Source organism: Dufourea novaeangliae, unplaced genomic scaffold, assembly GCF_001272555.1.
Source record: "Dufourea novaeangliae isolate 0120121106 unplaced genomic scaffold, ASM127255v1 scaffold439, whole genome shotgun sequence".
Taxonomy (NCBI): domain Eukaryota; kingdom Metazoa; phylum Arthropoda; class Insecta; order Hymenoptera; family Halictidae; genus Dufourea; species Dufourea novaeangliae.
The window spans coordinates 154784-169832 of record NW_015374327.1 but is presented as its reverse complement, the minus strand read 5'-3'; the positions used below and the strand labels follow the sequence as shown (position 1 = coordinate 169832).

At 33.9% G+C, this 15049-nt stretch overlaps 5 protein-coding genes across 5 annotated transcripts; 3 read left to right on the top strand and 2 right to left on the bottom strand.

Annotated features, from left to right (window-relative positions):
• Positions 1-122: 122 nt before the first annotated feature.
• LOC107192922 (ras-related protein Ral-a) lies at positions 123-3196 on the top strand. Its single transcript, XM_015582278.1, has 6 exons — positions 123-250; positions 1221-1339; positions 1415-1623; positions 1698-1872; positions 2343-2459; positions 3139-3196. The coding sequence occupies exons 2-5, from the start codon at positions 1235-1237 to the stop codon at positions 2457-2459; spliced, it is 606 nt and encodes a 201-aa protein (XP_015437764.1). The 5' UTR covers positions 123-250; positions 1221-1234; the 3' UTR covers positions 3139-3196.
• Positions 3197-5432: 2236 nt separating this feature from the next.
• LOC107192915 (WD repeat-containing protein mio-B) lies at positions 5433-9243 on the top strand. The gene is made up of 16 exons (XM_015582271.1): positions 5433-5475; positions 5546-5717; positions 5810-6007; positions 6071-6370; positions 6446-6673; positions 6756-6917; positions 6992-7173; positions 7232-7365; positions 7435-7545; positions 7609-7972; positions 8034-8172; positions 8243-8381; positions 8456-8663; positions 8743-8954; positions 9034-9106; positions 9165-9243. Exons 2-16 carry the CDS (start codon positions 5597-5599, stop codon positions 9168-9170), a joined length of 2577 nt encoding a protein of 858 aa, XP_015437757.1. The 5' UTR covers positions 5433-5475; positions 5546-5596; the 3' UTR covers positions 9171-9243.
• Positions 9221-10129, bottom strand: LOC107192914. The gene is made up of 3 exons (XM_015582270.1): positions 10001-10129; positions 9515-9701; positions 9221-9434 (listed from the first exon to the last, which is right to left on the bottom strand). Exons 1-3 carry the CDS (start codon positions 10076-10078, stop codon positions 9346-9348), a joined length of 354 nt encoding a protein of 117 aa, XP_015437756.1. The 5' UTR covers positions 10079-10129; the 3' UTR covers positions 9221-9345.
• Positions 10130-10531: 402 nt separating this feature from the next.
• On the top strand, positions 10532-11898 carry LOC107192903 (eukaryotic translation initiation factor 3 subunit F). Its single transcript, XM_015582252.1, has 5 exons — positions 10532-10695; positions 10826-10995; positions 11066-11248; positions 11339-11560; positions 11640-11898. The coding sequence occupies exons 1-5, from the start codon at positions 10587-10589 to the stop codon at positions 11811-11813; spliced, it is 858 nt and encodes a 285-aa protein (XP_015437738.1). The 5' UTR covers positions 10532-10586; the 3' UTR covers positions 11814-11898.
• A 22-nt stretch (positions 11899-11920) lies between these two features.
• Positions 11921-14396, bottom strand: LOC107192902 (actin-related protein 10). The gene is given in 6 exon segments (XM_015582251.1): positions 11921-12400; positions 12466-12732; positions 12822-13119; positions 13180-13332; positions 13406-13535; positions 14361-14396. Coding segments are annotated over 5 exon segments (1134 nt in total). The 5' UTR covers positions 13486-13535; positions 14361-14396; the 3' UTR covers positions 11921-12064.
• Positions 14397-15049: the final 653 nt, after the last annotated feature.

The window sequence follows — 15049 nt, the reverse complement described above, 5'->3', positions numbered from 1 at the left end:
TCATCAGTTACTTTTGTCAATTGAGACATTTTATCGGTTGAGGCGTGTGTCACCGGTGATACCGGTCTATAGGAATGCAATGATTAAACCGTCACCGGTATCGCAGTGCAAGGAGGAGCCGGTAGAGTGCACGTATAGTACATCTGTAGTTAATTATTGCTATCAGTCGCGTTACGGCGAAGGAAAGCGCGACGACCGAGTTTGTATAAAGAATATTGAAGATCCCACACGGTAGACGCTATCCTTAAAGGTATTTACTCGATCCATGTCTGTCGTCGTCGAAGATAGAAATTGGGTTGAAACGTACACATTCGAGTGCACGATAGATGTCGAAGTGAAAGATGATGTTCGTTGAAATTAGGCGTGTGGCACCGCCTTTTTCATTACTCGTCAGTCATATACGTTCGGATGTTTCTTTATTATTGTTTCATTCGTTTCGATAGATAAGTGTGATATAATGCGATCGTTACTCCAATTTTCGTAGCTCTAATGTACACTTTTCTGCACACCGTTTAAACGTTTCCTGGTCTCATGTTTTCTTCGGGCTGTGTTTAACATATAAACATAAAACGGAGAAGTCAAATGTACCACTACGTGTATATTTGTGTCTCTGCCTGCTGTGTGTGTGCCAGATCTATTGAATTTTTTCTCGTTTGTGCCTATTTGTTGTCTTTGGATAAAAATGATTTCATTTCAAAATAGTATGTTACGGTAATCTGTTTCACTTTCTGTACGTATTTTATTTCCTTTTTTTATTATTGAATTTCTTTCCGAAACAATAAATAATTATGATGCGATGCATATTCACTAGGAATTAACTAATCAACCATTTTTGAATGTTTGAATCATCTAATATGATCTTTTACTAAAAAGTATGGTCTGGGTTCTAATAAATACATAATTATATACATTAATTAATTTTCGTAAAAAATTAATATACTGAATTTCTTTTGCTTAAAATATATCAGAGTAAAGGGTAAATAGCAATACAATACAGGTAAATATATACTTCTGACTGTGTTTTTAGATCTCTCGTGCTGACAACAGTAGTTTCACATCCTGCCTTTCTCAACTTCCTTCAATGAAATGAATTTCTCAGAATATCTATGGTTCAGAAAACACAGCAGAATATTTGTACAAAGCATATTTTGTTGTTCTTTTATGTACAACTTTGCCTTTTATACAACTTTTTAGTAAAACTTATATTATTATTTTTTCAGGAAATTCTAATAACATGTCAAAGAAGCCAGGTGCTCCACAAGCAATGCATAAAGTTATAATGGTTGGAAGTGGAGGCGTTGGAAAGTCTGCCCTGACATTACAGTTCATGTATGATGAGGTATATGAAATATCTAATGACAATTATATGTTAACACATTATAAACCATTATATCTTTTCTTATATGTCTGTCAGTTTGTAGAGGATTATGAACCTACAAAAGCAGATTCCTATAGGAAAAAAGTTGTGTTGGATGGCGAAGAAGTACAAATAGACATTTTAGATACGGCAGGACAAGAAGATTATGCAGCAATTCGAGATAACTATTTTCGAAGTGGTGAGGGATTTCTTTGTGTCTTTTCTATAACAGAGGATGATAGTTTTCAAGCTACTCAGGAATTTCGGTAAGCAATAATAAAATACATTTATATACGTGTATATATATGAACGAACAAAGCATGGAATTTTATACTTACAGAGAACAGATCCTCAGAGTAAAAAATGATGAGAACATTCCATTTCTATTAGTGGGAAATAAAAGTGATTTACAAGAAAAGAGAAAAGTCAGTTTAGCTGAAGCTCAATCAAGGTCGCAGCAATGGGGTGTACCATATGTAGAAACAAGTGCAAAAACAAAGGAAAATGTTGACAAGGTAATCAATGATCAAATTTTCTTTACATATATCATGTTATAGACAATAGCAACTGGAAAATGTTCTCTAGGAAAGAATCTTATTTGGTACAATAATTAATCATTTTTAATAGAATTTTATCAATAGCTAGAATGTTTACACATTCATAATTGTATGCAAAAATTGTGTAATCCATATGCATCATTGGTATTTCTTTTATTGTAACAATTTGATTTTGCTTTAGCCTTTGGAGCAGAAAGAAACTGCATGAGATAAATGTTTATTCAGCTTAATTTGTAATTTATCTTATATTTTTTTCTTCATTCACTTTTCTGTGCATATGTTTTGTAGCTTTTGCAAATTCGTACCTCTTTGTGAAAGTACTGTATAAGCACCGAATGAACATATACACGTTATGTATTTCTATTAATCTATAAAGCACCCTTTTCAAGCCTTGAAGCTTTGAGATAGCATCGATTGCACATTTCCAGGTATTTTTCGATTTGATGCGTGAAATAAGGTCGCGCAAGATCGAGGATAAATCAGCGAGTAACGGTCGTGGGAAAGACCGTGCGACGAAGAAGAAAAAGAAGTGCATTATTCTATAGGTTTGCTGTTTTTTTTTTTGCACTGTTTCTAATTTTCTTGTAATGAACCATCAAACGATAATTAGAGTTTCTATAAGTTGCAGTATTCTTTTAAGTTTCTCGAAAGTTCAAATAAATATGTACATATACGATTCTCAACAGGTAACTCTTATTACCAGAAGTATCAACCTTCTGTAAGAGTGTCACACAGGCACGTATAAAAAAAAAATTTGTTCTTATATATTGCTTGCCAGGTTGACACTCGCTTATGCCTGAAATACTGCATTGCATGTATTACTTAATTTTAATGTCTCAGATTACAAAAGCACAAAATGACACTTTCTATTCTTGTTTCTGATGTACCCTCTTTAGACATCGAAAGAGTCGTAATGATTCTATGAATTGTAATATGAAATAGTAAATACAGCTTGTTGTTGCGCATGTTTACTCTAGCAACACGAACATGATACGTCACTTTAGTCTGTTTATCTTTGTTGGACACGAGTATTACACTATTAGGTGTATTACATTAATTCGATGGTAGTGAAATGAATAACAAGAACGCAAAGTTTAATTTTAACAACTAACATTGATGTACACAATTATTTCGAAAATATTCTAACGTATTATACTTAAGTACTCTAATCAATAGATCAAAGCGTATGTTGAAGATCGACCATCCGTATTTATCACATTGCAGGTATTCTTTGACTTAATGCGCGCAATAGCCGCGCGTAAAGCACAGGAAAATCAAGGGGATGGGAAAGAACGTAAGAAGAAAAGAAACTGCTGCCGTTTCCTCTAACAAACATAAAGCAATGTATATAGTTTCTGTAACGGAACGTTCGGCTCCTAATTACAGAAACTGAGTAAGAGAGAAGTGTATTTATATACGTATATAGATATATATACATGAAAGATTTCTAACACTTTACAGTGAAATGACACTAAACAGATTAAATATTTGCGTTGAGAACACAAAAAGTTTACAAACTGTTCATATTTATTGTATTAAAAGTTGCGCAATTTGTACTCTTTTTCTTTTTTCTTTTTTTTTTTTTGTAAAATAACTGATCTGTACACTGATATTTACGATTAGAGTCACCTTCATTGCTATTGATTCGTGACGTAGGTTTCACTATAACGCAGAGTCAAAAAAGTTTCTGTTAGAGCACAAAAGTACTTTGTACAACCGTGAAATTATTTTTGAAATTCTCATGTGTCATTCTTGGAGTGCTGAAATGTGTACAATCATTTAAGCTAACATTTAGTACAAGTGAAGATTTGATTTGTTAAAAATAGTGGATATATACATGTAAATTCTGCACAATGTTCCATGGTGATTAAAAATAGTTATTCAAAAAGCTATAAATATTTATCACGAACATACTGTAATTGACTCTGTTTGCAAATAAAATCACTATATCTTCACCTGATACATTTTGTATGTTTGTTTGTGACCTTAAACAATTTCAGCACTCTTTTTTTTTTTTTCTTAGTTATATGTTGGCAAAGTATTAACAATTCAAAATTGTCTAAACTATGTTTCTTATTGTGACGGTCACAACACTGTAAAGTAATGAAGACGCGCGGTAATTAATTTGCGATTTGCTTACTCGTTATTTGTTGTATTCTGCAAGTCTAGTTGTTTACGATACATAAGCGCGTATAAATACTAACAAAAGTTTACTACTTCTACAGTGAAATGCCTTTCTCGTCTAGAACAAACAAACATTAAGCCTGTAGCATTACAGGATTTATATGAACGCCACTTAAATTTATTTAAAAGATCCATCGAGTTGGTTTTTCATTAATTGAACTGTAGATTGAAAACATTATCGAATGTCTATGTACTTGAAAGTTTAATTTATTGTGGAAGGCTGAATGTTGCGTTTTTATAACAAACTAAGAATACAATTGAATGCAATGTATTGAGTCTATGACTTATAATAGACAATGAATTACAATAGACTGAACACGTGGTTAACAGACTTTTCCGAAAAGACTTGAACCTCTATGAGGTGCATTTATTTATGCAAAAATATAATAAGAATGTCTTGATATTACATTTGCAGTTTTACAGTGTACATATATATGTATGTTTCTGTATGTATACGTATATAATATGTATTACTAAGTATTGAAGTTTCACAGGATGATTATGATTTGGAAACATATTTGTTAGTACTAGCTTATTAAGTAATAAGTAACATCCTCTGCGAGTTTGACTTTTCATATTTTTGTACGATTGAAATTTATTGTGCCTTTTAAGTATTCGCTGTTAATCAATTTGAGATTGATATTGTAATAGAATTCTTTAGAGTAATTTCCCTAGCGCGTATATGACTTCAACCGATTTTATGCTACAGATTTAGGTATGTCAGGACACAACAAAAATGTTTGCAACTATGTATATTCAAGTTACAGGTCTGTCATAAGTTACATCATCTTTTTATGTAATTCAGGCACTATAGTCGATTATTCGATCACATGTCTACAGTTACATTTTTAATAAAATGTATTTTATATATATTAACTGAAATGTTTCATGTGTCTTTTGCACTATGTATTTGAGAGCATTAAAAATGTATTGTCGGTTTATAACTCATTGGAATTGTATGAAATACTTGTTAACATCTGTGGTTTTAGTATTATACTCTTTGCACAAAATTTAATAAAGATAGAAAATTAGTACTTGTAACAAAAGAGAGACCAGTCCATCCTATTTTTTTCTTTTTTTTTATTCAATAACAAGAACAATTTTTTATAATTTTAATTCAGACGCGAAAGTATAATAAGTTTATTACTCTGTAATGTTTTAACACCCTGTATATGAGTCCGTGATGTTAGTTCAGACTGAATTTTCTAACAACCAATCAGATACCATTACGTAAAGTAACTTTTCATTACTGTCACACAGTTTATTAACATGCTAGTACTTTTACTATCAATATTTTGCAAAGTACACGGTTAATATGGTGCATGGTTGTGTTAAATTTAAATGGAATCTTTCAATGAATGACGGAGTTTATTCGAGGTTACCTGTCATTTTTTATGAGAAAGAAATACCGATGCAGCAGTCACATAATGTCGTTTTCTTATTACAGATTAAGATGCATTTTGTTCACGTTAATAAAGCTGTATAAAGCTATAACAAAATGAGTAGTATGAAACTTGATGTACAGTGGTCCCCTATTCATGCAAACAAATTCATTACCTGGGGTACAGAGATCTGTCTGTATGAAGTTACACAAGTAAAAGACAATATAAGGCAATTATGTGAGTACATGTTTGCAAATAATATATACATATATATGTCCGTAATGATAAGATTAATAAACAAAATACCTTTACATATTTGATCTCAATAGATACAAAGATCTCTGACTCTACCGTAGCTCATTTACTTGCTACAAATACCAATCATCATTATGTTAAATGTATCGATATATATCCACAACCAGAGCCTGATATTCTGTTAGCAGTTGGACAAGCAAATGGAAAAGTTGCATTAACTACTTTCGGTCCAACAGTGTTTGATTCACAAGGTCTTACTGGAAAAGAATTAGGTAAATTGTTTTGTCATACAGATGCAGAGTATATGTTTCTTATATATTAATAAATTGTTACAGTTCCAAAACATGCAAGACAATGCAATACCGTTGCTTGGAATCCCATAGATACAAACTTAATTGTATCTGGTTTAGACAAACATAATAAAGAACATTCCATTTTATTATGGGATGTAAATAGAGGAGCGCAAGGCACTGAAAGAGTGCATCATCATACCACAGTACAAACAGATTCCATAAGACCTATTGCTGAAGTTTCTGTTTCTGAAACTGTACATTCTGCTGCTTGGTTCAAACACGAACAGAAATGTCTGGTAGTTGGTGCAAACAATAAACAATTGAAAATTATTGACTTCAGAGGTAGGAAGAGAATTCAACAGATTACATTCATTTTATCTGGTATATATATGTGTATATCACTTCTAATTTTACTAGATTCTGCAAAGGTAATAAATACTGCAGCCACCAAATCAGTGTACAATGTATCTGTCAATCCGCACAATAATTATCATTTAGTCTCGAGTGTAGATAATCAAATAACAATTTGGGATACAAGATGCTTTGAAAAGCCTGTTTTGACTTTGTCTCAAGCCAGACAAGTTACTAAAGTTTTATGGTGTCCAACCAGGCACAATCTTTTGGGAGCTCTACAAAAAGATTCGGGTAGAACATAGTAATTTTCACTAGACATATGAAGATCAATTAGTAAAGTTAATACTAAATGTTAGTATTGTTTTAAATACAGTGACATTGCATTTATACGACATTCAGCACTGTGGGATTGGCGGAGGAGAAGATACCGAACCTGGGGCTTTAGAAAGGACTGTTGCACCACCATGGCACAATCCAATAAGTTTTTCATGGCACCCGTCACATGTAAATAGACTACTGGCAATATCGCAGCAAGGTTTGATGGTATTACTATTTAATTGCAAGAACAATTAGATAAAATTCATTAAATTCTTTGACTGACTTTCACAGGACTTACAGATTATACAGTTTGTGAGAGGATTACAGTAAACTGGTCCACCAGATCTCATCTCGCATGGAATCATGCCTCTAAGTCATTTAAATACATATGCAATAACGATAGCATTTACAAAGCTCTGGACGATATTTCTATTTTGACTAAGACACGTGCAACTTCGGAATACGGATTACTTGTAAGTTTAGAGATTTCCAATTTACCTCGTTTGCAAGTTCTCACATATATATTTGTAGCCAGAACTGGCTCAGAATGGCGAACTGGCCGAGAATGATACCTTAAAGAACCTGTGGCAGTGGTTGTACCTGAGTCGTTATTTGGTTGAAGATGGAACTATATCTAGTCCAGATAATAAACATCCAGGTGTCAGGTAAGTTAAAGTTTCTTTAAAGATATTACATTGAAAATACACAAATTAATGTTCGTCGATATTACATAGAACAGTTTTAAAAGTAGATGGCCAACAGGGAAGTAATGGTTTTCTGAAGTCAGAATTGATTCATCGTCCTTGGTCGGATATAGGATCAAATCACACTGCAAAAATTTACAGGTATTTAATTAATAAGATCAATATAAAGGGAGTCCACCTGAGGTATTATTTTTTCTACTGTAGGTCTCCAGATAGAGATAAAGGTTTGCTTTTATGTGGCTGGAGATTCGACAAGGATACCAATACTCTGTACGATAACTTGTTCCTAGAACGATTGGAAAGAGATGGAGCGTACCCAAGAGCAGCTGCAATAGCGGTGTTTAATTTATGTTTGCGACAAGCGATAGAAATTTTGAATCGAGGTGCCAATAAAATGTCAATGTCAGCGAATCTGAACATTGTTGCCATGGCTTTATCAGGGTTTTCTGAAGATAGAAATAGTATGTGGAGAGAATCATGCTTGAAATGTCGGTCCCAACTTTCAGATCCTTATTTAAGAGCAACCTTTGCGTTTCTGACGGCGGATGATTCTTACGAAAATGTTTTAGTAAGTAGATGTAAATTGTTGCCGTCAAGGAAAAGGATATTCACTATGTCTGTTTTCATAGAATGAAAATGGTATGGCAGTCGAGGACAGAGTAGCGTTCGCGCTGATGTTTCTATCGGATAATAAGTTGAACGAATATTTGAAACGATTCACTCAAAAATTAACAGACGAGGGTAACTTATCTGGTTTCCTTTTAACAGGTATGATCACAAGTTCAGTTGTTTGTGTTCTATCTACTATAATTTCTTGTTAGACATTACTATATTTCAGGTGCAAGTTTAGAAGGTATACAGTTATTAAATCGGTATTTAGAAATTACCGGAGATGTTCAAAGTTGCAGTCTGCTAGCTATCAGAGCATTCACACCAAAATTACTCCAAGAGAATCAAGTCCAAGTATGGATCACTAGGTATTAGAACTAAAACTGAGTGTTGAAAAGTTTATAAATGTAAAGCACCTTAAGCTTAAAAAGCTTAAATATAGTTATAGAAATCTTTTGAACGCGTGGAAAATGTGGACTCAAAGAGCACATTTCGATATTGCAATGCGATCGTCGACAAACGAGAAACCTCCTCAACAAATATATGTGTCTTGTAATTTTTGTGGCAAAAGTATATCCGCATTTATGCAGGGTCTAAGTAGAGCACGGGGACCTTTTGGTAGATTAGGAAGTACGCCCAACAAATTGAAGGTAATATTTTTCGGGTTTCATGTTCGATTTGGTTACAAGTAATCTTGTATTATAACAGGTACTGTTTTTGTATCTTTAGATGTCTTCGTGTCCAAATTGCCGAAAACCGTTGCCAAGATGTGCAATATGTTTGATGCATATGGGTACTGTAAGCGGATTACAAATGACAACATCCGGTGTAAATAGAAACGAAGAAGGCGACAACAAATTAACAGAATTTAATAACTGGTTCACATGGTGTCAGTCATGCAGACACGGTGGTCACGCCGATCACATTACACATTGGTTTCGGTAATATGTTAAAAATTATATCTATCAGATGATTTAATGTTTCCTTATTTGAAACGATTTATTATCCTTTTTTAAATAGGCAACATTCTGAGTGTCCAGTAACATCGTGTACTTGTAGATGTTTTTCCTTGGATGCATCATGTAAAATAGGAGTGAGTACCATGAAAACATTCTAAGAATAGTGAATAGTATTGACATAACCTATTTTAGTTTTAGGATATCGTATTGTACGTTTAATAAGTTGACCGTAATGTAAAAATAATACAAGGATCGTCAATTTCTGTGCAACATCATCATTTAATTTTATTATGAAACATCAATTCCCAGATAATTATGTGTGTAAGGACAATTGTATTCTTATAAGAATTTATAACTGTTTATTAATTATAACTTAATATCCTGTATCATTTTCTGAAATTTTCCATTTTCCTGGTCCTAATACATTCAGTATAGCCATCAATTCGTTATATTGATCAGCATCTATAACAAGAAATTTTTGCGTTTACCATATATATTCATAATGCATAATGCATATTATAAAAAAGTAGGCAAACACCTACCAAACTTTTCTGTCATACTCAGTGGAAATAATATGTAACTATGACAGGCCATTGTGGATTTTGATTGCAATGTGCCATGCACTTCTATATATCCTTCAGTGTTCTCATCAATACACTCTGGCAAAGTCACATTAACATGTACACCATCAGTTGTTCTTAATTCTATATTTTTACCCTGAAAACCTGTCTAAAATACACAGTAAATAAGTAAACAAACCTGCCCCAACTTATACAATAATTACTGTTGAGGCTTTCAGGTGAAAGCTGTGTCTTTGTGGAATTATTTTCTCAATGTTTTGTAAGCATTGCATGTAGCTTCACCAGGGAGTCGAATGACATACTGATACTGTGTCACAAGGCTTACATGCAAAAGGCCCAACAGTAATAAGTTAATAACTGTATGATGCCGGGCCGTGAAAGCCTCAAATCTCTGGCTTTAAATTGTTATACTTTCTATTGCATATCATAATGTCATATGAATCTTACTTTTACGACAGTTCCAAGTAGAATTACTTTTTCTCCCGCATTCTGCACTAAACGACGACCATCTATACGTTTGTACATTATTTCTCCTATTGTTTATTAATGATTAGGCTTTCACACGTTTTCAAACACTTTAAACGGAAACTCATATCAAGAACAGTGGGATTATTATACAGATGGCATCATAGATCTGTTCGACCATATACATAATTATGTAGAGTCGCCAACTATTTTGTTCATTGATATGTCAATCACCATTGAAAATTTGGTTTGATATTTCCACTACACTCTCTAAATTCTTAAGAAAACCGAATGTTTGAGTCAAGGTTCTTTTTTTTACTTGAAGTACAATGTAATCAATTCAGTGTTCATCAAAATACCATTCGTTATTTTATTACTTTAACGTTCTATTAAATTATTTTTTTCGAAAGACAGAAATGACGTCATCTGACAGTAATCCAAGGTACTCAAACTCGTACTTAGAAACGCGGCTATATCTAGCCAAGTAACGTGGCTCTGCAGAGTGCAGCTTCTTTTCCTCGTGAATAGTTGTGAACGGTGGTGAATAGTAACAAGAGTACAGTGAAGCATGGCGCTTAACCTCACCGTAAAGGTTCATCCTGTTGTTCTTTTTCAAATTGTTGACGCTTATGAGCGTCGGAAAGCCGAGTCCCACCGTGTCATTGGGACATTATTAGGTAATAAAAAATTCAACGCTCGTTCAATGAAAAACACGATACCAGTTCTAGTTTAAAGTTATAACATCGGCTACTTTGACAGCCATTTATTCTTAATGAAATCCTTATGGTATTTAATTTTTTTTTCCAGGCACCGTTGAGAAGGGTATGGTCGAAGTTACTAATTGCTTTTGCGTGCCACATAAAGAGTCCGAAAGTCAAGTAGAAGCTGATCTCACGTACGGCATCGATCTTTACGATTTGAATCACAGGGTCAACGCACAGGAAAATGTCGTTGGGTGGTGGGCAACCGGGAACGAGGTACAGATTACTTTACATGTTTTGTGCATATTACAAACTATCATGAATAACTTTTGATTCCAATTTATAGGTCACCACTCATTCTTCGGTTATTCACGAATATTATATCCGTGAATGTAATAATCCTGTTCACTTGACTGTCGATACAACATTGCTAAACACTACTAGAATGGCAATTAAAGCTTATGTATGTGTATCGTTAGGGGTACCTAATGGAAAACAAGGTTCCATGTTCACCCCAGTCAAAGTGCAGGTGTGTTACCTATTAGAATAATCTAGCTTCGTGAGGAATATAATGTAACTATTTTTACGGATTTATGGAATATAATTACTTTGCATTTAGGTTACATCTTATGAGCCAGAAATTGTCGGACTGCAACTTTGTACTAAGACCCAATTACCATCACATTCGCAAATACCTGGGGTAAAAGCAAGTGGTGGTATAGAACCAATGATGGATCTTGCCCAAATCGCAGAAGCCAGTGGTAAACTATCTTTTATGTTGGAGCAGGTGCTTCAATACGTTGATGATGTACTCAATTCTAAACAACCGCCAGATAATCAAGTACTTAATTGCTTCTGTTTTTTAACGATTTTTCGTAATAAAATCATTCTCGTAGTATTGATTTATATTAAAATTTTAGGTTGGTCGCGCTCTTCTGGATATGGTACACTCCGTCCCTAAAATGTCGAGCGATCAATTCGACGAAATGTTTAACAGCAATGTGAAAGATTTGTTGATGGTTGTTGCACTATCTCAGTTGATTAAGACTCAACTTCAGCTAAATGAGAAACTTACACTACTGACAACACTCTAATACAAAACTTTGACTGGAAAATCTATTAATATAAATCCGGAAATTCTATAATTCATTTTCTATGAATAAAAAATGTTTTGAATTTTCAATACAATATGTCTGTTTTTATTCAATCGTGTATGTGCATATTTTACATTGATTAGAATTGTGTTTCTAAATCCAAGAGTGTCGAGTACAAAAGTTAAGAAATAGGAAATAAATAACTGCTCTTACATTTCAATATGTACATAGAAATACATTTAGGTCAAGATTTACATTTCACAAGTCACAGAATCCACTCTTTGATTATCCACTAAACTGGTCCAATCAGGGACTCTATTAGATTTCAAATAATTCTCTTTAGATACGCATCTTAAGGGAAGGTCTATAGTTCCGAAAATAGCGCCACCCAACCATGCTGTATAATTAGGTTTACTAGGTGCAGTGTGAAATTTGAACACCTGAATTTTTAATTTGTCCGAATAAAGGTTGCTTTTCAGTAAAGTTAATAGTTCGGATTTCAGGCGACTAGCAAAACCTTTCGACATTGTTGTGCCTCCAATTAATATTATATTTTCAGCCAAGGGGCGTCTAGTGTCTATTGGACACTGGAACAAAAAGTAATATTCAACCATTGAAAGTAGTGGTGATACAGTTTGACTGATATTTGTACCTTGAGAATAGCATCCAGAATCATAGTAGGTATACTTAAGTTATCATTATCCCTTTCCCATAATACTTCAAATGCTTTTTCTCTAACTTCACCAGGTATAGTAATATTTTTTACTCCAGGATACACAACTGCAGGTGGAGGACTAGGAGCATTCTCTGTTCCTAATTTAATAGATCTCTCTAATGTAGTAACAAAGCATGTTCTGACTTTTATATCCTCTACAAGTTTCTCTGTTATATTCATATTAGGTGATGTCTCTTTCAGAGACTTGATCAAATACCTATGAAAATAATATTTGAGTAGCATACAGATGTGTATCCAATATTAGTTGTATCTATCATATTGTAATGTGATACAGAATCGACTTACTCGTGTACAGCTTGACTAGCTAAGGGAAGGGCCTGCCATGCTTTCAAAATTGGTACACCCTCATAAATTGGAATCAATGTAGCTTCTTTGTATCCAACGTCTAACACTAAAGCTGTGTTGGTGCCTAAAGTACTAACAGTTGCTAAATGAACAGACAATAACATCAGAGAACCAATTTCAAAATGCCTAAATAGTACTTTAGCTAGTGTATCTCTGAATTGGGATGGTGTTAGAAGAGATTCCAATACTACAATTCTAGCATCCTTTGGGGTTATCACGACATACCTATAACAGAGAAGACAAAGTTAGAAAATGCAACAAACTAATGCAATAGGACATTATTACCTGAAAAATAGACAATGAAGAAATTCAACGAGTAATTGATACAAATCATCAGTATCTTTATAATCATACAGTTTCCTGAGCTGTTTGGTTTCTGAACAGATCACCTCCGTTTTTATAATGCCGCGTGGTGTAGCTTCACCCGCATAACCATACCTATTTTTAAATATACATTTCAATCTATTAATCATGTACTACAATACTCGCGTTAATGCAAATGCAGTTGTACTTGGTGTACGCGCTTCCGATGTCGAATATCACCATTTGTTTGTCCGATAGAAAGCGGACACCTTCATATCCACGGAGCATTCTGATTAAATCTTACACTTGAAAGAATCTTCGAATATAATAACCTGAAGCTGTAATGAACTGTGTAAGTAAGCTATTCAAATCAAACGTTGAAGTTTTATGTACACTTTGACAGATGAAACATTTTTGGCACATCGACAGCGAAAACAGCTGTTTATCTTGAATACGCCACATGCATAGACCATAGAAATATAGACTGGACTAGGGTTGAATCAATACCACCAAGGTACTAAACTTTTACTCATGAATAATATCTAAGCCTACTTTTTCTGAATTTGTATAAATATCATTACAACTACATTGTAAAATCATATAGATAAGTGGGATTTAAGTAAAATAAGTATCTAAGGGCACTTTTATTGAATCTATACAAGTATTATTATAAATATATTGTAAAATCATATATGTAAGTAGTATTTAAGGCAATTGTTGTTAAAATTATAGAAATACTATTGTAAATTGTATATTTTTGTTCGATTTTTTCGATAAAAAACAGTCAAATCATACATATGCAAAAAAGTAATAAGAAATTATTTTCCGGTGTAATTAAGCGCTCAAAAAGATCGTCGTCGGTCTCAAATTATTACTGACGACTAAATGCGTAAACCCAATACTGCAGAACACCAGAATTACATAGTACAATTATTTATGCCACTATTAACGCTGACCCCTTATGGAGTGGCAACCCTAACAACAAAAGGTTTGGATCGCATTTACACGGCTGAACGGGCATCATTTTTCTTCATCACGCATTACATTCGAAGTTAAAAGAACTTAGATTAGTACTCTCTAGCAGCTCGGTACCAGTAATTACAAGAACATTGTTAAAATCACATTTATTTGCAACGGTTGACACTGTATCTCGTCATGCGTACCCCGGTTAGTTCACTTTAGACAGCTCGTACACCGTTATACGGACTGCTTTCGTTTAGCTGAAGCACTCAATTTGTAGCTGAAAGTACGTAGATTAATCCACGGTTATTGATAATAACAATAAACGACCAGAACACTGTTAAAATCGCAATTTAATCGCGGAGTACCAGTATTTTTTCGACCGGTGGCGCCATCCGTGGCAAATCGCTGAAACTGCTAGCCATATAATTGGTTAGCAGTTTCACCGAGTCGCCACGGATGGCGCCACCCTTCAAAAAATAGTGGTACTCCGCGATTAAATGCGATTTTAACAGTGTTCTGGCCGTTTATTGTTATTATCAATAAGAGTGGATTAATCTACGTACTGTCAGCTACAAATTGAGTGCTTCAGCTAAACGAAAGCTGTCCGTATAACGGTGTGCGAGCTGTGTAAAGTGAACTAACCGGGGTACGCATGACGAGATACAGTGTCAACCGTTGCAAATAAATTGCGATTTTAACAGTGTTCTGGTCGTTTATTGTTATTTTCAATGACAGGGGATTAATCTACGTTCTTTATGCTTCATAGCAAATGCTTGATCATGCCGAAATCTGTTTGCATAACATTGTAAGAGCTATTCAAAGTGAACTATAGGAGGTGCGCATGACGAGACACAGTGTCAACCGTTACAGATAATTGTGATTTTAATGA